Below are 27817 nucleotides of genomic sequence, written 5' to 3' on the forward strand. Positions count from 1 at the left end.
TTAAAAATGTGATTTTACACAAGGGTCTATTCTACAGCATTGCTATTTAGAAAAATATAAAGCTTAATTTCTAAAGAAGCAAATACCTTAGACCCCAGACCACAAGAAACCAGGTATTTCGTGTGGTGTGTGAAGTCGGATGTTTTCAGAAGCAGCAAATACAGAAGAACAGCACTTCCCTAACTCTGTTCAAAACAGCGTCATTTGTTTCCCTCTCACAAAGCATCCACATCATTAACAGTGTCAACACCACCACACGCTGTATGTAACATTTCAGTGCTGTCCTCTAGTGTTCCACATCACAAACAGCAAGGCAAAGCTCAAAGGTTTCCTTCCATTCTTAAAAACGACCTTTACCTCCGACGCTTTAACAGCCCAATGTCCTACACGTGGGTTATCAGCCAGCAATACCAGCGCCTTTCCGAGACCGCTCCATCAGCCGTGCGGCTCCAGACAACCCGGAACCTTGCACTGTTACACCAAGTGACGTTATTTTCATAATAACTTTACGTAGTAATAATTTTAGTAATAATGCTTAATTTATAATTAACATTAAAGATATCTAAACTGAGCCTAAATATATTTGAAATGAGCTCATGTTATATACTACACATTTCCTATAGGAATCAAACTCATAAGAAATCGCTGAAATGGCATCTTTCCTGTAACTATCAGAGATAAAAGACATGTGAAGCATTTAAAAAGTATTCAATATCTACTATAACGTAAGATGTTTTTTTTCCCCAAGTTTGAATTCTTTGTAGCCTCAAGTAATACAACATGAATTTTCCCTTCCGCTGCTACCAGAAAAAACGTGTAACATCGAAGTTCTATCAGCAACACCTGCTAAAAATATTGGACTGGGATTGAGGGATCTCATACGATAAGTGTGTGCGTACGTGTGTATAAAATCCCTTTATCTGCAATTATTTCTCTGAAACTCATCCATTTCTGCTCACTGTTGTATCACCTCTGTTACTTCTACGGCCAAGAGTCAGAGCAGAATAAAGTAATGCAACTGATGCTTTGTTCCCTAGAAAATCAATTGCATACCACACGATACTGTAATATTGCACTGAAAAAAGCATCAGCCCGGTTGTTCTTAACGTGTCATTTTCTTCATCCCTGCCCAGTGAGCGCTGCAGATCACACAGAACCGAGTGTTCCTCAGCCAGAGGCCGGGGCGGTGCCGACCCCGCACCAGCCCGGCCGCCCAGCTCCCAGCAGCGCCGGAGCGCAGCCCGCACGGCGAAGGGTTCTACAAGGCACAACAGCCGTGAGAGCAAATACATTCTTAAACGCTCGTCTGCAAAGTTCAGAAGTCTGGAAACAATACAGTCGCTCAGCTGATGCGGTTTTGGCCTCCTCACACACACAACGCCGTCTCTGGAGCTATAAGCACGTCCTGTTTCCCTACACAACGCCCCCAATCCTCCACAGCAAGAGACGAGCAAAACCCAGGGGAGCCTGTTCTCCCTTACTGCTCAGTGTGAAGGACCAAACTTCCTCCATCACCGTCTGTGCCAAGTCCACCATGAGGGAAAACGTGCATGCACACACATCCAGCCTTGCCTCCGATCGCTCTCCTCTGGGCAATGCACCAGCGGAGGGCTCGAGTGCCTCAGAAAGATCATCGTATTATCCCTGCGAAATTACCAGGAGTTCCTGTTATTTTTATGGGCAAGGAACCGAGACAGATTGCAATACATTTTTAATAAATCCAAGAATTTTGGGGGCACAGTATTACACTGGAAAGAGCTGATTATACACACTGTTCAGCACCAGACAGAACCTCAAAATACAAACCAGGTCTTGTTAGCTCCAAACGCATCTAAAAGCGCCTCACCCCCGGTCACCTTCAGAGCCAGACCATCCTGTGGACATATAGTAGAATACGACTTAGTTAAGGCTATCATACCATAGTGGTAAAAGAGGATAAAACCACGTTTTCAACAAAAATCAAGATCTGCGTGGCTTGACTTTTTATCCTCTTATATATGAATACACACTCAGGAGTGAAACATGAAAATACATTTAAGACTTCTGTGATTAAATATCAGAGCATCTTGCCCGGCAACAGTTTCAGAGCCAAGCGCTCCACTTCTGGTCAAAGGAAAGATTTCAGCTGAAGAACAAGCAGCAGCCTGAGAGCAAGGGTAAAACGAGAGGGGGACAGCGCCCCGCACCTCTGGGAACCGCGGCTCCAGCGGGAGGAGCAGGATCTCTGTGTACATCAGAGCAAACTGATATTTTACACACGCACACATTAACCTTATCTTCTACTGCTGACAGATGTGCTCGTACATATCATAAACTTATGGATGCAAATTGAGAAACACCTGAACACAGATGTTTGGTTACTGAATGTTCCTACTACCTACAAAACCATTCTCCGAGTGCCAGTGTCATGCCATAGCAAACACATAATTTAGTATGTGTAGTTTAGAGAAGAGAAAATTAACTTATCAGCCAAGAAAATCCCTTCTGGGTTCACATTAGGCAGGAATTATGACTCAGCCTCTCAAATAAGAGTTACATTTCTTTTTCCTTAAGCACATGTATAGACAGGAACCCTGAACAGAGAACACCGCCCTGGCACCCAGCTCAGTTTCTTACTGACAGAAGGCTACGACAGCATCAGATCAGTTTTGAAAACAGAGCTCTATCTTTAAATCATTTATGTATCATCCATAAGAGCAATCTCAAATCCCTCATAAGGAACACCTTGCAGAAGATCTAGCTTAAAAACATGTTTGCTTGCATATACTTCTTAGTCATGGATGTCTGTCTGGGTGAGTGTATACGTGTGTACACCTGGAGCTGCCATAAAAGGGCACAAAGTGCACAGTGAACTGAGTGTGATGGAAGGAGGTGGGAAATAACAAGTATTACAATGTATTTATTTATCCAATGCGTGGCAGAGACAATAGAGAACTGTGTTCTACGATTCCGGAATGCATCCGTAAGATAAAACACTGGGGGCGTGTGCAGGCGATGGATGGAGAAACCGTACAGGTGACAAAGACACTCCGACCACCGCAACAGTCGGAACCAGGCCAGGATTGTTATTGTTCCAGAAACTGTTATTTGTTAGAAACATGTTGTCTCTGATTTAAAGGAAAATATAAAGAGCAAGACACAGCCTCTCAAATCTGAAGTATCTGAAATACATATGAGCCCAAAAGCTTTTGATTCAGGGGCATGAAACAGCAGTGGATGAAAGGGAAGAGAGGGTTTCCAGCAGCAGCGGCGCTGACCCTCCACCGCACACACAGAACACAGGAGGGGAAAGTCTTTATCTCTAAAGCTGTGACCATGGCAACCGAGTCTCCGGAACAGAGAAGAGGGGAGCGTTTCACTCTCCTGGGCAGCTCTGGACCACCAGATGTGACCGCCTAGAGACTCCTGCAACGTCCCCTCCTTCCTCCGGACCAAGCACCACGAACTGCGTGCCCGGGTGCCACCCTGTGCACACTGGGCTCTGCTCCTGCTGAGCGGTGCATTCTACGGCTGGCCCTGCACACCACCCCCAGGATTTCCAAAATACACCAGGCAATGCTTCCTCACCCTTCATGTCTTTTAGAACGGGATTTAAGTGGCAACCCTCCATCTTATTGCATTGTGTTACCTTTAACACCCCTGGAACTCCTTCACAGAGCTGCTTTGCTAGAGGCAGAGGTCTGAGCAGGCACCGCAGTGCTAACCGTGTCACGTCGGCACTCCCGGCCCAACAGGTCCTCTCGCCCCAGCCGAACAGCGCTCGGCCGCGTCAACTCGCGCCCTGCGGCTCCTCCTCTCTCTACAGAGGCCCCCAAAGCGTGAAAGTGGAGGGGCAGCGAAGTCAGGATCTCGCGCCATGCGGTGTCTGCCCTGACTATTAACGTCGAAGGTCCGACCACGACCTAAGAACAGAAGAGCTGAATCTCTAGAGCCTTTTTCCAAAGGCGAAAAGCTCCCTTTGGGGAAGACGCGAGCCTTTCACAGCCTCCCAGTAACGCAGCCAGGCACTTCACATCTGAGCCATAGTTTGTGAGGGCTGTTCTTTGTGGTGTGAGGACGGAGGGTGAAATTAGGGGACTCTCACTGTTCAGAAATCGCTGTCGGTAATGTCAAATGGGACCTGTTCGTCCCGGTCTTAGAGCGCGCGCAGAAGCGGGGTTTGGGATAACAAAGCAGGCGTCAGGGCCCGCGTTCCGGGGGTACCCACAGATGTACCTGCTCAGGATAAACCTGCTATTTAAGCAAAGTGCTTACCGATATGATGCTGTGTGATTCTAAACTGAAGGAAAGGGTGTGAACTGAGCACGTGTAGAACCTGTGTGTACAAGACTGAATGACGGGACTTCAGTTAAAGCACCAGGGTTAGACTGAAATGGGAGATTTTACTCAAACTTCAGAGTGTCTTGGAAATAGACCCACTACTTAATGAAGTAACCTGTCACATACCACCTCTTCCCAACAAACTTGCATCTCTCCAAAAAGCTTTCTAATGTAAATTATGGTAAGTTTAATTTTACTATCCAAGTACCTCAATGAGTTCACTAAAACAACTCTATAGGCATTTCTATAAAAGCAACACCTACAGTTTGGCCATCTGGCGCTTTTGAAGATCGGTGGTTTATGGCCAGCTAAAGACGAAGCTCATTGCCCCGCTCACAGGAGGCGCAGAGCGCGACCGGCGCCCCTTCCTCGCAAAACCACCGCAGCCACTGCATCGTGCTCCCACAGATCCATCAACGACCGCTGTCTGTGAGCGGGGCGCAGGGCCCCAAGGGCAAACTTTGTTAGCCAGCACAAAGTGAGTTAACAATGGACTTCACAGAAGCTGACTATCAAGAAGCTTTTTTGCTCCCAAGCACAGAAAACATCTGCACATACACTGTTTCACAAGAAAACTGACCAGATGTAGTTACCAAGGACTAACACTGAGTTCTGCATCAGCCCACATCTTTAGGGTGTGTATAGTTCATTGACTTTGACCCTATAGCTACAGCACAGCCTCCAGGATATGAAACAACCACGGGATTATCAGCTCGGCCACACACACCGACGGCACCCACGGCGGTGACCTGGGTCTGTACCTGGTGCTGCGCCACTGCTAAACGCACACTGAGCACGCTGTGGAATAACAAACCAGAACAAGGCAACGCAGAAGGAAATAACAGGTTCTCAGCAGATTGATTCTGCAAGCACAATGAACTTCAAGGAATAAATTCATATTAAATGAGTACTAATTGAAAGACTAAATCTACCTCTGAGAAAGGAAGATTGCTCTTTAGAGTTTATCCCCTCTTAGATAGAAATGTGGCTCGCTAGACGCGTTGCCATATGTGCATGCAGCAAGGAAAACGCCATTGGTCCTTTCATTGCTACTTCTTACATACCGATATTTACCTTCGCAAAAAAGCACAGACACCAACCGCTTAGGAAAAGGTAAAAGCAATACAGACAGCAGCTGGTTTCCTTACTGAGGAGGATTCCAAGAGCTGGCTGTCACAAAAAGTATTCGGCACTTTAATTAGAATAAAATTTGTTATTGATTTTCATATTTGTCTTCTAGCACACAAGTTTGGAACATATCCTGTACACATGCTGTATCAATATTCGAAATGTATTATTAGATCAATATTTATTGTCATGGAAAGATATCCTACTGTAATGGAATGTTGCTGTATCCATATATTAAAATTTAGGCAAGATGCATTAAACTACACATGGCTTCTGTATTGTTTTCTATATCACCATGCATATGCAATAACGACATTTAAACTTAAACCAGAATAATTTTCCTTTGTTCTGTAAACCAGGGGACTGAAAAGGGTAAGATTCGATGTCTCTTATTCTGGACCTGTAACAGCAGCAGGCGATCGGCTGTGCTTGCCCCAGCCCCTCTTTAGCTCCCCTTGGAGCCAACGAGAAGACGCAGCCTCTCGCCTGCTCCTGCTCTCCGCTCCTTACAGGACCGGCATGAACCACCAGCCACAGGTAGATGTCTTCAGTACTGATAGAAGTCTCAAGTCAGATGAGGTAAATTCCGCTTGATGTCAGCGATACTCTAGGACTTCTAACACATTTCATCACAAACTACTTATCTGGAATAAATGCAGCCCATGGTACTTGAGCAGCTTTCCGTGGACTACACAAAACAGGGTATCTCCGGCAGCCTCGTGAAGAGAGGGTACGAGAATTCGCACGGGGAGCAGCAGCAGCTTAGACGGTGTTATAACAACTTGTAAATCGTGATCTCGCTGTTCCATCAGTAAAACTACGTTTCCATACACTACTAATACGCTGTGCATTTCGGTGGTTCTAGATTCATTACGCACTCACCCCTCCCACGACACGCAGCTGTGAACAGCATGGAAGCCCTGTTTAACAGCTTAGCACCATTACAGCGTCCAACAGTTCTGCCTGTCAAAGTTCAAATAACTGCATCTATTCCCCTGTGAATCAGCATCACGCTCTCAAATCATCTGGGCATCTACAGTTTAACCTGAAACTCCCAGCTTTAGTTTGCCTGGCTACGCAGTGTGAGCTTTGCAATCATCTTCAGCTATTAACTGATTATCAGTTCACTCTAAAGGTTTCTCAGATTATGGTTTTGCTGAAGAAAGCAGAACTTCGTGCTCTGACGTGGGATTGTTAGGACTGAAAATGTCATTTTTTAAATAACACAGATAATAACTTGCATGTTATTTATAGCTTCTACAAATCCTCAGTTCACTGCAATGGAGCTCATCATCCGATTGTCAGGATGGCTGAAGCTCCTGTATTTTACTAACGACGTATCTTGAACCACATGAGAATTTCATTTTTTGCCTGTTCATATAAACATTTAAACTCTGATTAATATATTCAGTGTGTCAGTATTTCTGCTTTGGTCTTCTATAAATTACGTTCATATAACACCACATCGCAGACAAACAAAATTAGGGAAAGCGAACAAAAACCCCTCTGTGTTATTACCTGTTTCAACTTCCCAAATATAAAGTGATTCATCTTCACATCCAACAATTAGCAGATTTTCAACAGGGTCGAATTTGATCTTCTTGACAGGAAACAAATGCTTTCGGGCATGCAGGAGACACAGCTTCTTCTGCAGGTGCAAAACGGCCACCGAGTGATCGCTGCACACGCAGCACACTACACCGGCATCTCTCAGCTGCAAGACACAACACCCCGCTGGCAACACCACAACCGGCCACAACCACATCGGTTTCACTTCAGGAGATGACCAGATCAACACAAATTGAAAATCAGGATATTAAAAAGCTGTGAATTGGTTATTGAGACCTTAAGTTTAATAGGTCACTGGTTTGGGATCATTTTTTCTGAATCACTGAAATATCCCAGAAATTAAAGCAACTTTCAAACAAGACAACTAAATGAACATAAATTAAGGACAAAGTGTTGTAGGATAAAAGTATTTCCAGTTGTTTTTTCTCTCACGTACACACACATACACGCACATAGAAACACTTTTTTGAGACACAATCCACGCTCTGACTTACTCTGTAGCTCTGCGGAGACCTCAGGAGCTGGGTCACCGGCCCAGACTGCAGGGGGAACCGGTGCAGGACGCGCCCCGTGAACACGTCCCAGCAGATCACCACCGAGTCCTGGCCCCCCGACAGCAGCCAGCTGGGGTCGAACCTCACCGACTTGTCGTGCGGGTAGAGCAGGCAAGTGACTCTGCCACGGTGACCGCTCAGAACCTTGTAAGGTAGGTTGTCTGAAACAAGACGGTACGTAAACTACCTCTGTTCCTAAAGAACAGAGGTGCCGTGTGTTACAGCACATTTACAAACAGCTAGGAGATACAAAAGACTAAATACAATAATCCTTTTCACAGCATCAAAGAATTTTGAACATGTTCCTAAAAGCAAAGACTTTTCCTAAAAGGTCTGCACTCTGAGCTTTATCTCCTGAGATGGACCCTTTTCATTCCCTCTGTGCAATGATCTCTTGGAGAGAAGACGACAGATGACTGCTGCCCACATCCACACATCTTGCTCCGGGGACTCCACGCAGAGGTGACCGCTGCCCACACCACCACAGCCACACATCTCACCGGGGGACTCCACGCAGAGGTGACCGCTGCCCACACCACCACAGCCACACATCTCACCCCAGGGACTCCACGCAGAGGTGACCGCTGCCCACACCACCACAGCCACACATCTCACCGGGGGGACCCCACACAGAGGTGACCGCTGCCCACACCACCACAGCCACACATCTCACCCCGGGGACTCCACACAGAGGTGACCGCTGCCCACACCACCACAGCCACACATCTCACCGGGGGGACTCCACACAGAGGTGACCGCTGCCCACACCACCACAGCCACACATCTCACCGGGGGACTCCACGCAGAGGTGACCGCTGCCCACACCACCACAGCCACACATCTCACCGGGGGGACCCCACACAGAGGTGACCGCTGCCCACACCACCACAGCCACACATCTCACCCCGGGGACTCCACACAGAGGTGACCGCTGCCCACACCACCACAGCCACACATCTCACCCCAGGGACTCCACACAGAGGTGACCGCTGCCCACACCACCACAGCCACACATCTCACCCCAGGGACTCCACACAGAGGTGACCGCTGCCCACACCACCACAGCCACACATCTCACCCCGGGGACTCCACACAGAGGTGACCGCTGCCCACACCACCACAGCCACACATCTCACCCCGGGGACTCCACGCAGAGGTGACCGCTGCCCACACCACCACAGCCACACATCTCACCCCAGGGACTCCACGCAGAGGTGACCGCTGCCCACACCACCACAGCCACACATCTCACCCCGGGGACTCCACACAGAGGTGACCGCTGCCCACACCACCACAGCCACACATCTCACCGGGGGACTCCACGCAGAGGTGACCGCTGCCCACACCACCACAGCCACACATCTCACCCCAGGGACTCCACGCAGAGGTGACCGCTGCCCACACCACCACAGCCACACATCTCACCCCAGGGACTCCACACAGAGGTGACTGCTGCCCACGCCACCACAGCCACACATCTCACCCCAGGGACTCCACGCAGAGGTGACCGCTGCCCACACCACCACAGCCACACATCTCACCGGGGGGACTCCACACAGAGGTGACCGCTGCCCACACCACCACAGCCACACATCTCACCGGGGGGACTCCACACAGAGGTGACCGCTGCCCACGCCACCACAGCCACACATCTCACCCCGGGGACTCCACACAGAGGTGACCGCTGCCCACACCACCACAGCCACACATCTCACCCCAGGGACTCCACGCAGAGGTGACCGCTGCCCACACCACCACAGCCACACATCTCACCCCAGGGACTCCACACAGAGGTGACCGCTGCCCACACCACCACAGCCACACATCTCACCCCAGGGACTCCACACAGAGGTGACCGCTGCCCACACCACCACAGCCACACATCTCACCCCGGGGACCCCACACAGAGGTGACCGCTGCCCACACCACCACAGCCACACATCTCACCCCGGGGTCTCCACACTCACAGTCGCCCCAGAACCCCCACCCGCGCAAACACCTCGGCAGAACTAAGCTGCCATCTGACGGGTCAGTGGGAACAAGACGATCGTCATCTGCCGTTCTCCTCGTTCAGTCCCTGACCACCACCCCAGTTTTCCAGGGGATCTCTACAGGGATGACTCGAGCGGGTGTCAGAGCACGCTGGCTCCTGCGCCCGACCGAGCTGAACTTGGGCAGCGCTCACCTTTCAGCACAGGTACGTTTTCTAGAAGCCTTGCTCTTGCGGTTTTCAAACCTGGTGTTACGAAAATGTCCCCATTGTCACATCCACACACAAGCCTGTCAAGACTGGGTATGTACACAGAGGAACTGACAACTACACTTCCAATTCCATCTTTAGTTGCGCAAAGATGATCAATAAGGCTCTCCAACACCGAATGGTGTTTATCAAAATTATCCTGAAGAGTCCATGTTGTTGTGATCGGGATTTCTAGAGGATGGGGGAAAAGAAACAATGATTTGATTCTTCTAGTGTTGGGTTTTTTTAAATTTAAAACCAAAAATCCAAACAAAGTAAAATACACAGTTTCATGTCTTCACTTCCCCTTACCCACTTACCTTATCCCTTCTGCAGCCGTTGCCTCTCCAACACTAGACCACATCTCACTAAATCCTTTATTTTATACCTCCCTATGAACAACCTTATGCAGGACCAACTATGTAAATTTTCATGGCATTTGGTATAGAAGCATTTATGGGTGGGTGGTAAGGAAATAGGAACACTTATTGTTCAGTTCCATGAAGAACTTTTAGATGCTCATCTTTGTTAGTGTCCTGCTCCTTCTAACTATGGGCAGCTCTCACAGAATGAATGAACGAGCACCCGTTTCTAGTGTGAAATATCTTCAGGACAAGTTAAGACCAAGACGCTATCAAGAGCACAGAGTTGCCAGACCTTTTGGTGGCCCATCCAACGTTGACACAGGGACATCAGGAACGTGCCACAACGTGATCCTTCCTGAGGCCTCAGCAGAAAAGAGAACCTTGTAGAAAGGTTCCTTCCTTTCATTCATGAAGCCCATGACAAAAGGAAAACTCTGCCAAAAACAACAGTAAATCAATATTTTGAGATGAAAGAGATGATAAAATCATGTAATAATTGCAAATTCAAAAGGGTTTTTTACATCAAAAGCTGTAGAAATATAATACAAATCATGGTTGAACCCTCGCCTATCACTAAATCCTGCTCAACCAGGTCTCCTGGGCCTGGTGCAAGCCTCCCGAGATCAGCTCTGCTCTGCCTGCATCCCGCATGGAGACAGGAAGGGGCAGGGCTCCCCAGCGCGCTGTCCGCAGCGGGGGACGCGCCAGCGGCACCACCGGTGCGCTAACGAGGCAGCAGGAGCACCAGCACCAGGCTGAACGAAAATGCAGTGAAACACTGATGATCTTCACATCCAAACAAATTCAGTAAAGCTTCAGTCATGTTACTACAAATAATGAAAGATAAGAATTATGCTTTTACATAGAAGGTAATAGTCTCTAACACTATCAGTGAGTCATCTGGAAGAAGTTAGATACTGCAGCGGTATAATATTGACAAACAGACTTACTGGCACCACCTAGTTCCATTCAGTCAACGCCAAGACTTATTGCAGTATCTATCTCAAACACCACGTTTCTGTTCTTCTCAAACACCACGTTTCTGTTCTTCCGTGAAGACCAGAAGTCCGTAAATTTAATCTGTCTGTAGGTGTAACACCATGGGTAGTTCTACATCGCCGCATCAGTAACACCCAAACTATGGATGATCTACTGATGACTTGCCAAGAACATCCTGTTCAGTTGTTACACAAGCTCAGTTCTCAGTATCAGACCATTAAAAACAGGTGAGGTGTTTAAGGTAAACTTCTAGTTGCTCAAAACCTTTGCAAAACTCAAGAAAATAAGGAATCTCCAGGTATGCCTGCATTACTGTTTACAGCAGGCTGGCGCTTTGAAAGTGGATGCTCAGTTTGGTGCTGTGGAGCTGTCTCGGAGCACCAACTCAGGATTCTTTTCACATGAAAGTAAACTGGGAGACGTGTGCAGGGCCACACCAAACACCCCAGGGTAGAGCCGGTGCTGCGGACAGCATGGATGAAAGGCCACCAGCACAAACCACCTTGTGCCATACGTCGCCTTCACTTAGCGCAGCAACAGCTTGATTCCTTTTGCTCCAACACAATCTGAAATCCCCATCTGCGGGATGTATTTTATTTAGAACACTGAAGTTTGGGAGTAAATTGCACAATAAGCAACTGCGCTGTAATGTGGTTCGGTTTACAATCCAAGAACGGCGATCACAACCGACCATCGCACAGGCAGCTCTGCGGTCTCACAAAGCTGCTACAAAACCAGTCAGGCAGTGAGGCAAATATTGAAGCAGAAGTACTAGGAGAGGGCAGAGCACATCATTTAAGAGCTGCATATGTTTTGGGTGAAGCATGCATGAGCTTCATACCGCCACCGTAACCCTATTGTTTGCTAAAGCACGTGCTGTGGCTATTCCTTTTCCCCTACGGTATCTGACCTCTTGGCACCCTCCAGCAGTTATCCGACCTGATGCAGACCTCGGCGTTTGGGGAAGAGCTGAATGGCTGTGCTATTGCCCTTCAACCGAAAATTAAATCTGTCAGGCTTCAGAGGAGCATGGAGGAGCATGCAGCAACAACAACGCCTTCTAAGGGCCTGCGGCTGTCAGCAGGAGAAAAGAACACGAGAACACCTCCCCAGGTGTATCTGACAAGGCTTCTGGATGGGCAAAATAAATACACCTCCCTTGCATATCCACAGGAACTGCTTAAAGACCTGCTCGAGTTCTCATGCAAACACACATCAGACAAACTAACTGCATGCAGGAATTACTACAAACCCACAGCTTCCAACAATGGCTACGTCATAAACAGTATCAGCTATAACACTTAGTAAAACCATAACCAAAGCTACACAGGACAATCTGCTATATTTTGTTTGGGTCTCTCTTGCCAAAGGGTTTTTTTCCCCTACTTCCTAATTCTAATAGATTTTCTAGTTCTAAATCAGCTGTTTTGCCTTATCTATTCCTCTGTGGCCACACACAGCACTGCTCAAAACCAAATCGAGACGCAGGTTTCCCAGCACAGCTGGGCCCGCTCGAGCTGCCTCGTCTGAGCAGCCGGCTGGGGCGACGCCGACCCGCGCTCTCCATCCCGGGCGCGAGCACAGCCTGCCCCTCCTCCCAGAAAGCTTCTCAGCCTATTTTAGACCAACGGTAACTTAAAAAAGCTCTCCCTTTTTTGCCAAAATCAGGCTAATTATTGAAGTGATATTTTTCTATGTACAGCTGAAAATAAATAATTTTTTCCCCGTGAAAAATATTGTTAGAATTTAAGACAAAAATATGCTACGAGCATCTCCAGGTTAGTAAGTAAAAATTTCAAGATTAACGGATAAATCTTACTCATTTTTTTCACAGAACAATTAAAACTTTAGATGAACACTACAATTGTCTGGGGATCATTCAGGCTACTGCAAAAAAATAATGACTGAACCTTCTAAGCTCCCTGTAAACATTTCTGAATGTACCTTATCTTCCTCCAGAGCAGTAAAGCAGAGTAAGTGAGGATGCACAGCTTCTTTCAGCGCCCTCTCGTCAGCAGGATGTGTGCCTTTGGAGAGCCCACTGCACAATTTGGAACAAAAAAAGCAAGCTTTTGAAAGCCGTATTTTTTAGAAAGCACAACAGTAACATCCAAGATTCACCAGTTCAATTAAAAGTTGCCGAATCAGTAATTACAAGCGGCTTTCTGAAGGCGCCGCACCAGCTGCCCAGGTTCTACATGGGTAATCCCACGGCCGCGCTCCCCGCTGTGCGGCACAAAGAGCGCGGGCTGTCGCACCCGGGGTAAATCTTCAGCGCCAAAGCCGTTTTGTTCTCGGTTTTGATCACTTGCAACACGCAGAGATTTTCCATAATAAACCTCGCAAAGTTCATCCCATACCTGAACTCTGTGTGCGAGTCTCCCAGCCCAGCCCAGCTGTTGGGCAGCTGGTAGATGTAGCCGTGGCCGTCCTCGGTCCAGACGATGAGCCGGTGGGCCGCCAGCACCTCCCCGCCCGCCAGGCACCCGCCGCTCTCACACAGCTCCGCACAGAGCAAAGAGAAGTCGCAGTAATCGTACACCTGAGCTCGGGCAAAAACAAACAGCGTATACACAAGTATAAATAGCATTGACACATTCACTGTAACTCAAGCTGATCTGGGGCACTGGACCAGCAAGCAGCACATCAGCTTGACTGTGGTTTGACCACCTATCCTAAAGCCAAAGCGGTTTTCATACGATCAACCACTGCAAACTCAAAATCAAACTATTTTGAATACAAAGACACCGACAATGACAAAAAGCAGCATTAGAGCCTTCTGCTATATTAGGGGTATTTGATGGGATCTGCTTTGTTTTGCCTGCATTCATAGTTAATATTTACTGGACTATCCATTCCTTGCAGAAAGCTAGGTAATGAATTTAACACATAAATATGACAGCAAAGACTTTGAACTCTAAATGCTTATGTCTGTACTCTTCAAAAGACGAGCTGCTGGCAGAATCACAGCACATATCAAAGCAGCTGCTTCCTTCTTCTCTGGGGAGCAAGAGACTTTGCTTCTTTGCAAATTAATTGAAAGCAAAGAACACATATTCCCCTTTGCTTGCAAGAACTCTCCTCTCTTGCATTTCTGGTGCTGGTAAAAACACCACAAAGCTTGTTTGCTTCCTCTGCCCTCCCCATTTTGAGTCCAAGGGGGGTATAACTGGGGCGATGGAGGATACCGTCTGCCTGTTCACGCTCCTGGTGGCCTCACGGAGAGAATATTCACAGCTACATTTTTGTAACCTATTCCAGCACTGTGAGGAAACATTTCAGAATGAGAATTTCTACTAAATACTGGAAGCTGATTTTGATTAACTAGCTAATTGGTCTCTATTTTGATTACTATAGAAGTGCGTTAAGGAGCCACTTTAAACACACGTGAATCTCTCCTGTGCTACACATCTCGTACTTCGATAATTAAGCAGTAAGCTCACCACCATCTTCTATTTTAAAGCTGTATACTGCTTTAAATATGGAAGTGGAAAACCAAACATAACTTGGGTATCTATAACTCTACTTTAAGGAGTAAAATACGTGTATTCAAATGCATACTGCAGGTATTACAAGAAACAGGGACCTCTTGTGGAAAAACATCTTAAAAATTAATAGAAAACAATGCACATTACACGCATTCTTTTTTCCATGAAAAGCCTATCCATTCTATACATAGCACTTCTTTATAATGGCTTTTGTATGGACTTCTTTGAATAGTCCAGAGAAGTCCCAGGGACACCCCACAACTGGGCCATTTGAAGTTCACCACCCGCCCTCCATCAGCAATGGTCTTTGGATCATATTCATACATTGCACTAACAGCTCGGGATTATTCCAAAAGGAACATTGAAACACTGAGAAAGAGAAATATGGATTTGTTTGGGTTTTTTTTAACAATAAAGTTCAGTTTAACTACAATTTAAAATAAAATCATAACAGTTAAAGTAACTAAGTCTGGGGTCTTTGGTTTTGCTGGCTCCCCGAGCGGAGCCCGGGCCGCGTGCCCGGTGGAACAGAGGCCCCTGCGCACCCAGGACCTGCCCGCTGACCACGTCTGTCGTGCTTCGGTAGCTGTTGTGCACCTCTGTCCCTTTGGATACGTGCTCTGCCGGGCATTACAACGCACACCGGCTCTAAAACTGACCAACACTTGAAGTACACCCTGTTCTACCAGCCAATTGCATGTTAAACTTTTAAAACCGAAATACATCAATACAAAACAAACACTTCATCTCAGCCATGCAGCTGATACAAGCAGAGAAGGGATACAGGACACCATTATAGCTGAAAATGAGTGAACACTTTTTCTTTAAGCTGAGGAGAAAAATGAGTATCTGCGTGTAAAAATGACATCAGCTTTTCCCAATTCACGAAGTTCAGAAGGAGGTGTAAGGCTCTCAACGTACCTGCCAGCAGGTGGAGGACACGACGAGGAGGAGCCTCTCCGTGTACGTGCAGAACCGCACTGCTCGGCAGCTGGCACAGCCCAGAGCCCTGGACTCCCGCTCGCTCACACTTCTTCCCTCCTTCATGGCACAGAAGACAGAAAAGCCATGTGAGCTTCTACTTCTTGGATAGAAAGAAACCACAGAGAATGATTTTGTTCACGTACGCTTTCAAAATGCAAAGCCACATATAATTCTTCATTAAGAGTCAGACAGGAAGACAGCGAGGTTCACAAGTACCACGTGAACAGAAGAGACTCAGCACGGCTCAGACCCCGATCTCACTTAAAGAACTGATGACGAACGTGGAGAAGGACTAAAGGCAGGTCACAGGTAGTAGATACTCATTGCACGAGCTGCTAAATATTCTTCAGCCAAAAAATAGCTACAACCACCTACGCGCTGACAGTATCAGACTCAGATCAGCCCATGGACATTCTGCTGTCCCACTCATCCTCACTGCAGCCAGGACACTCAGATGTACGGGGCTGCCACACACCTTGTTTTGAACTTAACACCTAAAGCAACGGTACAAAATTCATGTCCTTAGCTCTGTATTGCTGAATGTACAGATGGTTTTAAAAAAAAATACGTCTTTCCACCCTTTTCATGTGAATACCAGACTTATCACGTTGATGGCGCACAACTCAAACACAAAACGCTGTATTCCAGTTCTAACGCTTGTGCACGCCCAGTGACCACCGCTGAAAATATTAACACAGAAAAGGTGCAGGGAGCAAGCGAGTGACAATGGGGAGTGTTTTCCAAGTGAAGACAGCACTGTGGGGGCAGAAAGAGGAAAACAACGTCTGAAAGGCCGTTTTGGAGACAGCGGAAGGGTGAAGAGGGAGCACGCAGGCCAATTTCAAAGAGTCTTGAGTTTAAAAAGGTGCATCTTTAGAATTTTGTGACAAAGTTCACCAATTCTGTTTAATACAGATGCAAAAGATTCAAATCCATCCATATTCTGCTTTAATGTATCCTTTCCTTGAGAACATGACTAAGTTCATGTTATCGTCCAAATCACCATTCCCCACCTCGGACTGACCTGTATGCTGTTGAAAGACGAAGACAAGTCCCACACCTTGAGCACCCCCGTCACAGACACCGCGACCAGCGAGTCCTCTGTGGAAGTGAACGGTGAGACAGTGAAACCGACACCGAGCTCGAACGGTGCCCAAGAGAACCTCGGAGCTAGAGAGGCACCGAGGTCCTACACAGCACCAAGACAGATTCTGCAGCACACTGTTTAGATTATTTGTTAAATTTACATATATTATTCAGAAATATAAAACACGCAAGCAAGTAGTGAATAATCATTTTGTCCAATCAGATACATTTCAATAGAAGACATAGAACAGTGAGTTTGTGCTTTTAATTTCCGTGATATTACATAACTAATCAATGCTTATGTCCAAGAAATGAGGTGGGTACAACCAGTGTAGGGTCTGCTTGTTTTTAAGAAACGTATTAAACGAAACATCACCAACATTACGAGTGGTAAAAACACCTCCTTACATGCTGTCAATGAAATGTTAACATCTTGTACACAACAGCTCTGTAAAACACCATTAGACATCAAATCTGGTAGGACTGTACTATTTACACAGACATATTCTATCACTATTTAATTGGCCTACATAAGTACATGCAAAACGTATACCTTGAATTCTTGCAGAGTGTACAACACACATACAGTTTATCCAGTCGGAAGACTGTGAGGACAGGGTGTGGAGAACACCCAGAGTCTTGGCATCGATGACAAGGACGTCGGGGTACTCTCCGCAGCAGAGCAGCCAGCCTTCCCCGGCCATCCGCGACGAGCAGCGGTAATACTGCGCGAGGGGTACACAAACGGACACGTTTTCACATCAGTCACGTCACACTTGGAGCGGCCACCAACACTCGTAGCGAAACACCACGGCAACGTGAGAGCACACACAACTCTGCCAGCGACACAAGCGTTTCACATGCATTGATAACATTTTACAGGCACACGGTTTAGAGGTGCTTTGTACTGAAATCACTGTCGGCCCTGCCCAAATGTTAGGATTTGGGGCAGCAAAGTGTTAATTTTCATTATCAATTGCTGAACAGTTTGGGTCGTGTTTCTCCAAGAGACCTCAGCAGAAGATTCACAATGAACTTCTCATTCTTTTTCAGGAAGAATCTCTACTCCCTGGGACATTCTCCACGCTGACACTACGTGTCCTGGTGCCCAGAAGATTTCTTCTTTCTCAAGAATCATACACAGAAAACAAAAACCAGACACATGGCAAAGCATTAAGAACAGAGATGGCAGAGGTGCAGAGTTACTATGAAGATTTCTTTTTTGCTAAGCATTTCATACGTGTAAGGACATTTGCATTTTGTGTAATATCTGTCTCTAAGTTAATTGCTATAAATACATAAGCAGCCACCTCAAATGGAATTTACAAGTAAACACTATGGCTAAAGCAAAGGGAACGATCACGTAGCAGATGAAAATATCAGTGAGACCAACAAAATGGTGCCACGTTCACTGCAAGTTCTCTGTTCATTCTGTTTTGCTTGGATAATGATTGTTGGTCTATCAGTTAACCAACTGAAGTCTGAAAACAAAAGCAGCATAAATAACTGGGAATAGGATAAGTATCACCACCGATGATATGAACGATCAGAGGCAGAAGCGCTCAGCAGCAGGAACCACCTGTAATTACTGTTACTCTTAAATGAGGCTTGAACTGTACAATTAGCCCTCTGAGAAAACCCCGCACTGGTTAAGACCCACAAACGGTGGAGAGTTGACCCTGGTGCTAAACGCCATTTCAACGGCAAATATTCAGTTTGCGCTGCTTGACATCCGCCCCTTCCAGCTGAACCCAGGCTGGACAAAGGGAACCTCCCAGACCAGACACGTTGGTACTTCAATTGAAGCCTACTAAAACAGGAACTAAAAATAGAGCAACAGCTTTCAGTGGTGATTTATCAAAAATCAAGAGTGCACTAAGCCTCCCAGACAACAACATCCCGTACATTCTCTCAGGAGCTATGCCAGGAGCAGTGGCTCCCCGTGGAACACCAGCACTGCAACACAACAGCTTCCCAGAGCCCAGACTGCACAACGCTAATGGACGCTGCCTTCCAGACACCTGCAGCGTGCAAAGCATCAGTCTGATCTCATTAAAGAGTTCAGAAGAACATCAAAGTCTCAGCTCTTTTATCAGAAGGAAGTAAAAAAAAAAAAAAAAAGGAAAAACGGCAGGTATAAAACCACTTATATTGCAACAGGTTTTTTCCTACTAGTAAGTATGTTACAGCTATACATTTAAAATCGTATGTTTCTGAAAAATAGCATGTTAATAAAGCAAAATTCCTCTTGTAATGAACAGAGATATTCCATGAAAAGTTGCTGTACTTACGTAGATTGCTGTGTGCCTATAGGGAAGCTTTGCGTTCTCAATGCACTGTCCACTAGTGACATTCCAAACACACATTTCCCTGCCAAAGACAACTTCAGATTATTCTCTGTCATTTCCACTCAATGGGCTGGAATAATTTTGTGCCACCAAGTTTTTCTTTAGTGCTGTATTTAAGTGCAGCCTGACCGCTTATGTGGCTTTTTGTTACAGATTACCGGGTAAGAAAACGTTTGGTCATTAGCAGGGGATGACATGCAGTATCTGTTTCTTTCTGGGTTGGTAATTACACCCTGCTGCCTTGCAGTAGACCTGACTTTAAGGCCAACTCTGGTCTACAACAAATTGTAGGTGCAGCGCCATTACAGCTCGTCAACACATCCCTGTAACCATCTGTCCCGGCACTACACCCTCCTGGAAAACGATCCATTTCGGGGAAGGTGGAGCGCACGCCTCGAGAAGCACAAGGCGCCCGTGCCCGGCCAGACCGCGCTCCGGAGGAACCACAGGTCCAACAGCGACACCCCCAGGCTGCTCCCCGCGCTGCACCGCCCCGCTCCGGGCGTCCGGATACGACCAGTGACCATCAACCTTGGCGTGCCAGAACGGCAGCAGCCAGTCCTCATCCACACAGCATCCAACACGCTACAGGACCGGAGCACAACAGGAACTCAATCAAATTAAACGTTGTAATTCACGTTGTATAAGGTGTGTTCTTGTAGCACAGCAACTGAATGTTAAACTTCAATGCTTTTAGATTTTATTTAACCAGCAAGCAATATTTCCACCGTTGAAACAATCATTTCGTGATTTCGGAGATAACATTCTAAGACATTTTCTGTATGAGGGCTTAAAGAACACCTTGGGAAAAAATACTTTATATCAGAAATGTTACTAAGTGATTTACATCTTAATCTACAGACTTTGACATTTTATGATAATCTAAAAATATGACTTGGTTTTTATTTTTCAGCTGATCAAGAGCAGTGAAACCCATACACCTGTACTGTAGCATCAGAGCTGACAGACCACAAGTCCCAAGCTAAAGAGAACGCTTACGCTGTTTGTTAAACGTTTCAAGGCAGAGCATTTCCCCTTGTTCACATCAGAACGACAATACAGTCACGTCGCGATACATACGTGCAAACACGTACAAAAGGGACCAGAATATAACTTCAGCTTCTGTGTGTTGCACTTAATTTACCACGTGTACTAACACAGAGTGAACGATACCACATGCAGACAAACCTGTCCTGCTGTATATGCTGTATGCATGCACAGGACATCAGTCAGAACTCCCGAATCATTATGGATTAATTTCTAGATTTCCATATAAAAAGTACAAAAACGCTGCTCAATAGCCACCCTTCTGGGATAAGTCAGCTGCAGGATCACTTAAGAGATGCTGAAGTAGGATGGGGGAAAAGTACCACGTTCCATACCATTTCCTCCACCCTCAAAAGGAGATGGAAGCTTGAAAACGGCAGAAGTGAATGATTCACCAGGCAGAAAATACAGTTCGACAATCCCTGCATCTCCTGAAGGTGAGGCCTCCTGTCTGTAATTATCTCAACTCCACGTGGCCGTCTTCAGGGCTCGGTGATGGATGCTTTGCCCTTATGTAATACGGAGGAGAAGTCAGCAGTGATTTGGTACCAGTGAGTGGCTGAAGGGGCCAGGAGGCTGCCCGGTGCCACCCCGCCATTCCGAGCACGGCGATGAGCCCTTCGGCAGGATGCGAACACCGCTCTGCACGGCACAGCCGTAGCAGAAACCTCATCTGCTTCGCGACGCCTTTCACCCCATCTCTTGGGAAATACAGTACCTTTTCTCCCAGCACGATCTGGAAACAGCACTGCACCAGCACAACTTCGGAACTGAGGAAAAACCAGCTTCACCTCTGAACCCCAGCGGAAATGTGGGGGGCCAGCACAATACTACTTGTGTAGGCCCCTCACCCTCCTTTCCACATGTAACAACCAAACCTGCTCACAACGATTGCTCCAGTGGGGTGGTCCAACCTCCCAACATTAAGAAGCCTGAACTAGTCTGTTCAAGTCAGCCCCTTCTTGTGTCCCGGTTCAGCGCGAGAATCAGACAGAGGTGCAGCTGGGGAGGACAAACAAGCTCCTCAGCGAGCAAGCTGTGGCAGAACGCAAACCCCCCTTCCTCCCCCTCCTCCATCATGGAAGGAGTAGGCACACCCCCCTCTCTCTCTGTGTGAGGCTGACAGCTTCTTTTGTTTGGCCCAGAGCACCCTGGCCAGGGCCATTAGGAGAAGGGATTGCCAAGGGCCAGTGAGCCGCTGGGCACCTGTGACCAGTGTGGGGGATGTTTGGAGGCTTCGGGGGCGCCCACACACGGTGTGGGGGTGCAGAGAAGCTTCTAGAATGCCTACAGTCAGGTCTGATCAGCCAGTATGAAAACGGGACTCTCGTCGGGACTGGGCCCATTGTCGCCGGTCTCTTGGAGCGCGAGCTGAAGATGCTGCTGAGAGCCCCCCTCCCCGGGATGGAGACCCCGCTGCCTTGGGCCACGGCTGTGAGTGAAACCCCTCACAGGATTGCGAGTGTGTTTATACTTTCCGTGCTTAATACAAGCACGTATACAATTATTTCCTCGCACAATTGCGAGTGTAACTTTATTCCGTGCACATTTGCACACGTACTTTATTTCCTCGCACAATCACGACTGTAACTTTATTTCCTCGCACAATTGCGAGTGTATTATAGATTTTTCCTCGCACAATCGCGAGTGTATTTTCCTCCCGTGCTTCCACATAAGCACGTGTAGTATTCCGTGCACATTCGCACATGTAAGTAAATGAACCCTCGCAGGATTGCGAGTGTATTATAAATGTACCCTCGCGGAATCGCGAGCGTACGCTTTACCTTTATCTCTAAGAACGATCCCGCACCGTGTTCATGCGGTGTGTGCTCCTCTGGGACTCGGGGTGGTTCCGGCATTGTTTTGGTGAAGCCACGTGCATGCACTCTGTGCACCGCCTGTTGTATTAGTTGCTGCCCCTTCATAATTTTCCTCAACTGATACCTGAACCTATATTTAAGTCACTTTTGGAGTGCTAAAACCCTGTTTCTCGCCAGTTTAATAAAAGTTGTTTTGGACCCTGTTGTCCCTCAAACTAATCTCGGGGTGCCCCCGGGACAAAGCAGCAGCCTCACGGTGCTGGAAGGTGCAGCTTGAAAAGGGCAATTGGCAGGAGCTCTTCATGGCGAGAGGTTTTAACAGAGCTGTCCTGCTAATTTTAAAAGATGAAGCCGAAACGAGGAGAATATCATTAAGACAAATTAAGGAAAGCCCCTAAGGAAGAAGCCAGCCCAAACTACTTTCAACAACTGGAATCCTGAACAGATGAGCTTCAGACCCCAGCTGAAAAGATAAGCAAATATTCAGAGAGAAAACAGCCTCTTGAATGGCAATGCAGCACAAACGCAAGAATTGGTTTGAGTCAATCGATGGGCCAAGTCCCAGCAAACACGTAGGAGAAAAGCGGCAAGGTGGGGAGCCTCCGAAAGGATGCACTGCAAATAGCAAGTCAGATTAAAACCAAGACAGGGAACACACAGGCCTTTTATTCAAAGGCAGTCTTTTCAGTGCCTCTGTACACATTCACCGAGCGAGCATAACCTGGTCAGAGTACATCGGCCCCTTGAACCGGTTCAGCTCTCAGGACTGAGCTCAGAAAACAGGAAAACAGCACCACGATACTAAAACGCTTCTGAACCTGCTGATTGTCTCCCACAGGCATTTGACCGCGGCCTGGCTGACCCCCGAACAACTCATTGTCCTGACTCCTAACCAGATACCCGAATGTCCAAACCCTACTGCTGTGCACAGGATGAGCTCTCAGACTCATCTATGAGCAACTGCCATTGTCCGAGGTAACTGCTGTACTTTTCATATCATGGAAGAAATGGATTAAAAACATTCTGTCAAATGCTGAATCTGGACAACACCTGCCATACATTTCATTATTTAAGAAATTAATAATTGAATATTCAGTTACCTACCCATTTTCAGTAGCACTTACTACATATGGCTGTTTCTCAAACTCTCTTGCTTTTGCCAAACACGTTACAGACGCAGAATGGCCAAAGAGCATTTCTTTAGAGGAGATCTACGAGAACAACACAACAGTTTAACTTAAACATAATATTTTCTGTATAAACTAAGCAGATCTAAAAATTAGAGAATACTACTTGTAGATGTTGTTATTAATGAGTAATTGTCAATCTGCTTCATATTCTTACATTCTTCAGTTACCTTTCTGGAATGTACAAAGATGCAGATGGATTATGCAGTTTGCATAAACTACAGTCTTTGTACTCACTGCAGCCTAAAACTGCACCTTGTGAAGAACTTGTGGAGCCACGAATGCTCTAGAACAGGCAACGTGCAGGATACCTCCGGCCTTCACCCCATAGCACGGAGCAGGGCGGGCAGTGAAGGAGGGAACCGACCCAGGAAAGCTCTGAGGCATGTGCTCCATACCATGTGCTCAAGTAATCCCTTCGATCACCCTCACTGCATGCAAAGGTCTCAGTGGGAAAAGGTGGCCCTGTAAGAACCCAAACTAAACTTTGGAGCTATAATTGAGCACAAATGGGGCAGCCAAATCCAGCAAGAACAGAATCCCAGCTCCAGGAATGCGGAGTGAAAAACTGGAACCGTTTTGACTCTCCTCTCTTCTATGAAAATAAATTGAAATAGTCAAAGCAATAGCAATAATATGTCCGGAGGTTTGCAGCTTAATTATACAAAAAATACGTATTTCATCTTTCTTCTTCCATCCTTCTTTAAACTCTCCCATTGCTAACCCAGTAGAGAGCTCCAGTTTTATAAATATATTTTTTCCTTAAATGACAGGCCAAAAATTATCTTTTTTAAAAAAAAGAAAATCCTTTACAAGAGCAGAATCCTGATAATTGCGTATGTTCACTTGCTGTCGTTACTCACAGCACACAGTCTCAAATTATAACCCACAGCTCATCATAATCTATGAAAAATTATCCTAAGTCTGCAAATTACTGGTTGCTCATACAGCCACTGCAACACCTTTTGCTTCATGATTTTCCTATAACAAATATCATCCTATCTTTAAAATTTAATCTAAGAGCAAGTCTGGATAACGCCATTTTTAACAATAAAACTAAAACTCCAGTCTGTCTTTCCGGCAGACTGGTAGCACAGCGGACACGAACCTTTAACTCCGGTGAGAGGTCCCAGAGGCATATCTGTCCTTCTCGGCTCCCCGTGACGATGGTCCGCTGGTCGTCCGTGATCATCACGGCCGTGATGCTGTGCGCGGGAGCCGCGTCCCCCCACAGCGCCACGGCCTGCGCCGCCGCTCTCATGGCCAGCACCCGGGCACAGGACCAGCCAGCGACCCTGCTGACACAACAACATAAGCAACGGAAAACAGAACGGGGGCAATTTAATCAACATCTGGAAAGGGAATCTACAAAACACCGCGGCAGAAACGTTGACGAGGCATTGAAGCATTTTCTAGCTGCTGCTAACACCACGCTAACGCTTTCATTAAGACAGCTATCCACTAATAGCTCAAATATACAGTGATGCGTCACTATTTTAGATCTAGGCAGCACCAAACACGACCAGGGTTACCAGGGACCAGCACCACCACAAGGCTGGAATACCAGCGCCAGTCCTGCGGGGCCCCACAGCCCAGCTCCGCTCTGCCCAGCTGTGCGGGGGTAACACCTACTTCTTATCCAAACAGCAACGATACCATTGAAGAGAGAATTCAGAGCAGCTGCTTGCAGCCACTAAGCAAACCCAACCTCCAGGGAAGGCGTCCTGGAGAACGGGGAGACAACACGGCCCGGAGCACCTCCTGAGCGAAGATCTCAAACGCAACAGGTCCTGCCACCACCGCAGCCAGAACAGCGGCAGAGCAACAGGAACCCAAGAGAACACCAACTGAGTCAAGAGTTCCTCAGCCTCGATCACGTTTGGTTTCATTGCAAAGCTCTTTGTGGGCATATCACAAAATACTGAGACGTTGTTTACCTCAGCTTTAGAATCTGACTTTTCTAAAGCTGATGTTGTAAGTCTCTACTCACATGAAGTATTACGCTCACTGGTGAACTACAAACTCTCATTATCTTCCAGTTTATGCCCTGAAATTGAAGTTGCTCTAGCCAAACTCTAATGATATATTATTAGGTATCAGCTAAGCAAAGAAAATCCATCATTTTCATAGGGCTTACAGAACCATGGCTGACAAGTTAACAGTTTGATAAACCAAATCCCGGGTCTTTCAAATGCCTTTTCCTGCATACCATGTAGTCATCTACACTTGTGCCATGGGAGTGTTCCATTAGTGTCAAACACCATAAGGCAGCAGAATTCAGGTTTGTACTGCGTTGAATATGAAGCCATAAATTACATTTTCCTGTAAAAGCAGCACAGAATCCAGATCAATGTTCCTGGCAGACGCACTGCTGAGCAAGTGACGACCAACAGGGAACTCGGACCATCAGCAGAAGTTAAAAACCAGACAAACTGAGAGAATTGCTAATACAGACAAGACCTATTTGCACACATTTGTTTTACATCTCCATGAGCATCATGAATTAATAAACAGCTACTACTACAAACACAATGTTGGTTACGTAAGAGAATTAATTTGGACTGAAATGTTGCAAGAACATTTTGTACTTTTTCTTTTGTATTATAACTGAAGCATAAGAGAAATAAAAACCAGGAGGTATATGAACTTCTGTATTCATAAAGTCCTTAACTCTTTTTCCTCTTGCTTCTTGGCTAACCTTCCTTTTGGATTAAGATATTTTGATGCACGAGTATTTTGCGTGGAAGTTCGGCTTCCAAGAACAGCATTTCCCCAGAAATATCGCACGCTCACACGCGCACATCCACACTGTCTGACAATCAAAGCTCCATCACAGTTATCCAATGATGCTCACGGCACCGCAAGCAAACTTTTTAAAATAAAATCAACAGATATTTATCAGACTGTTCCTTTAAAAACGTAAAAACCGTTTCCACAAAGTCAAACATTGCCCCAGGCACATCTGAACCGCAGCAGCTTATCAGCACACCTGCAATTCCTCCGGCTCTGCCCGCTCAGGCGCGGCTGATTCACAGAATTAACCCGTACTTCAAATCCGGTTCCTCAGCCCTACCACCCGTGTTCCCTGCCTACAGCCTGACACACGTACTTGTTCCTCCTGCCCTTACAACCACACTGCCAAAAACCCCCTCACGAATGTAACCAAAACTCCCTGTTCTTAGTTAACACCGTACCAGTCCATCCCAGTACTAACTGGCCACATCACCGCCGTCCTCTCTACTTCTGCACACACTTTTCATACCAAAACCCACCACAAACCCCTGTTAACATGGAAATGATCCCAATTTACACAGCTGCAAAGTTCTATGAATGTTTTTTGTACTATTACTACAAAGCTAATTGTTTCCTTTCTCAGTTTACTTTATGATGTAAACATGGCATTCTCCTGAAAGGTGTTGTATACCATCGCTGGTAATCAGCAAAGATTTAACCTTTCCAGAACTGAACAATTCTATTCACCAACTGTCCACAAGAGACAGCAAGTCATCCGAGAGGCATAAATAATAAACATATTGCATTTACATAACACTTGATAAAAGTGATCTAGAGACACAGATGTGACATAGTGCTGCCTTCGTAAGCCTGCAAATGTCCCATGTTGGTGCTCACAATGCTGCTCACAGGTTTGCCATTTATACGAGTTGCTACTAAGAAGCCTGTTGTGTCCGTGAATTGGAAATACAGGTCAACAATACTTGCGAAGCAACAGGGGACACACACATTTGTATAGCGGAAAGCAATGGAATAAATTAGAAAAGAGGAACAATGCTGAGAAAGATTCTTAAGAGAGAACTGGAAATAGAATGGAGATACAGAAAGTGCAGGGGACAAGGCAGGGTATGTAAGGTAGGAAAACAATGGTAAGTGAGGCCCGGTAAGTGAAAAGGGAATAACCACCAAAGAAACGACGCCAAATACAGCAAAGACAGACAAAAGTAACTAAAAGACATCTGAAGTCATTAATAGCAAAAAGCAAAACAACTAAAGATTTGTCAAGGGATTTTAAAAAATACAATTAAAAGCTAGTTCATATTTAGCATATCGTACAAGAGAATTAATAACTGTCTCCTTTAGGATGCAGTCTGCTCTCCATGGGCCCAGCAGCAAACCTAGTTTTATATCTCAAATATTTTAGTTAATGTATCTAACCACATAACGGGCAACAAGTAAAATACTCCAGCAACCAACATTTCTATGGTAAGCCCCACTCCCTCGCGCTTTAATACGTCCTGCCAGCATCCCCAGCACTCCGCGCCTTGCCCTCCGCTTTGCCTTTGCGGCTCCATGCTGGGACCCACGCTGGGATCCAACGGCCCCCCGAGCGCTGCCGGGTCCACCCCATCGGGCGGGGGGGTCACTGCTGAGCGACACCCGGCTCTCCCCGGGGCGCGAATAAAACGCCTTTGCAGTCCAAGGGAGCAAGAGTCTGGGCCCAGGAATCAATACAGCCCATTCTAACCAGCGAGAGCCACCTAGTAATACCTTGTTTGTATTTCTTGAACGAGTGACACAAGAAACACTTATTTCATTCCACACAATAATTCACCACAATCAGAAGGAGCACAGTAAGGGCAACACCATCTCCCAGCTGCTGATTACATCAAAGGTTTGCAGCACAAATTCAATTTTATGATGTTAATCTCAGCCTGCCACTCAGAAATT

At 46.6% G+C, this 27817-nt stretch overlaps 1 protein-coding gene across 3 annotated transcripts in view; it reads right to left on the bottom strand.

The window, feature by feature from the left end:
* Nucleotides 1–27817, bottom strand: part of WDR72 (WD repeat domain 72) — an 86878-nt gene that overhangs the window by 55997 nt on the left and 3064 nt on the right. For all 3 annotated transcript variants that reach the window (XR_011741147.1, XM_071814124.1, XM_071814125.1), the window contains exons 2-13: nt 24243–24429; nt 23052–23158; nt 19024–19102; nt 17286–17457; nt 16671–16747; nt 15584–15703; nt 13535–13716; nt 13119–13215; nt 10468–10609; nt 9757–10002; nt 7512–7732; nt 6967–7162 (exon numbers count right to left, since the gene is read on the bottom strand). Coding sequence is in view for 2 of the 3 variants with exons in the window: in XM_071814124.1 (XP_071670225.1) it covers nt 6967–7162; nt 7512–7732; nt 9757–10002; nt 10468–10609; nt 13119–13215; nt 13535–13716; nt 15584–15703; nt 16671–16747; nt 17286–17457; nt 19024–19102; nt 23052–23158; nt 24243–24395 (1792 nt within the window). In the remaining variant the exon portion in view is untranslated. The remainder of the gene's footprint in view (nt 1–6966; nt 7163–7511; nt 7733–9756; nt 10003–10467; nt 10610–13118; nt 13216–13534; nt 13717–15583; nt 15704–16670; nt 16748–17285; nt 17458–19023; nt 19103–23051; nt 23159–24242; nt 24430–27817) is intronic.

This window comes from Patagioenas fasciata, chromosome 12 (genome assembly GCF_037038585.1).
Source record: "Patagioenas fasciata isolate bPatFas1 chromosome 12, bPatFas1.hap1, whole genome shotgun sequence".
NCBI lineage: Eukaryota > Metazoa > Chordata > Aves > Columbiformes > Columbidae > Patagioenas > Patagioenas fasciata.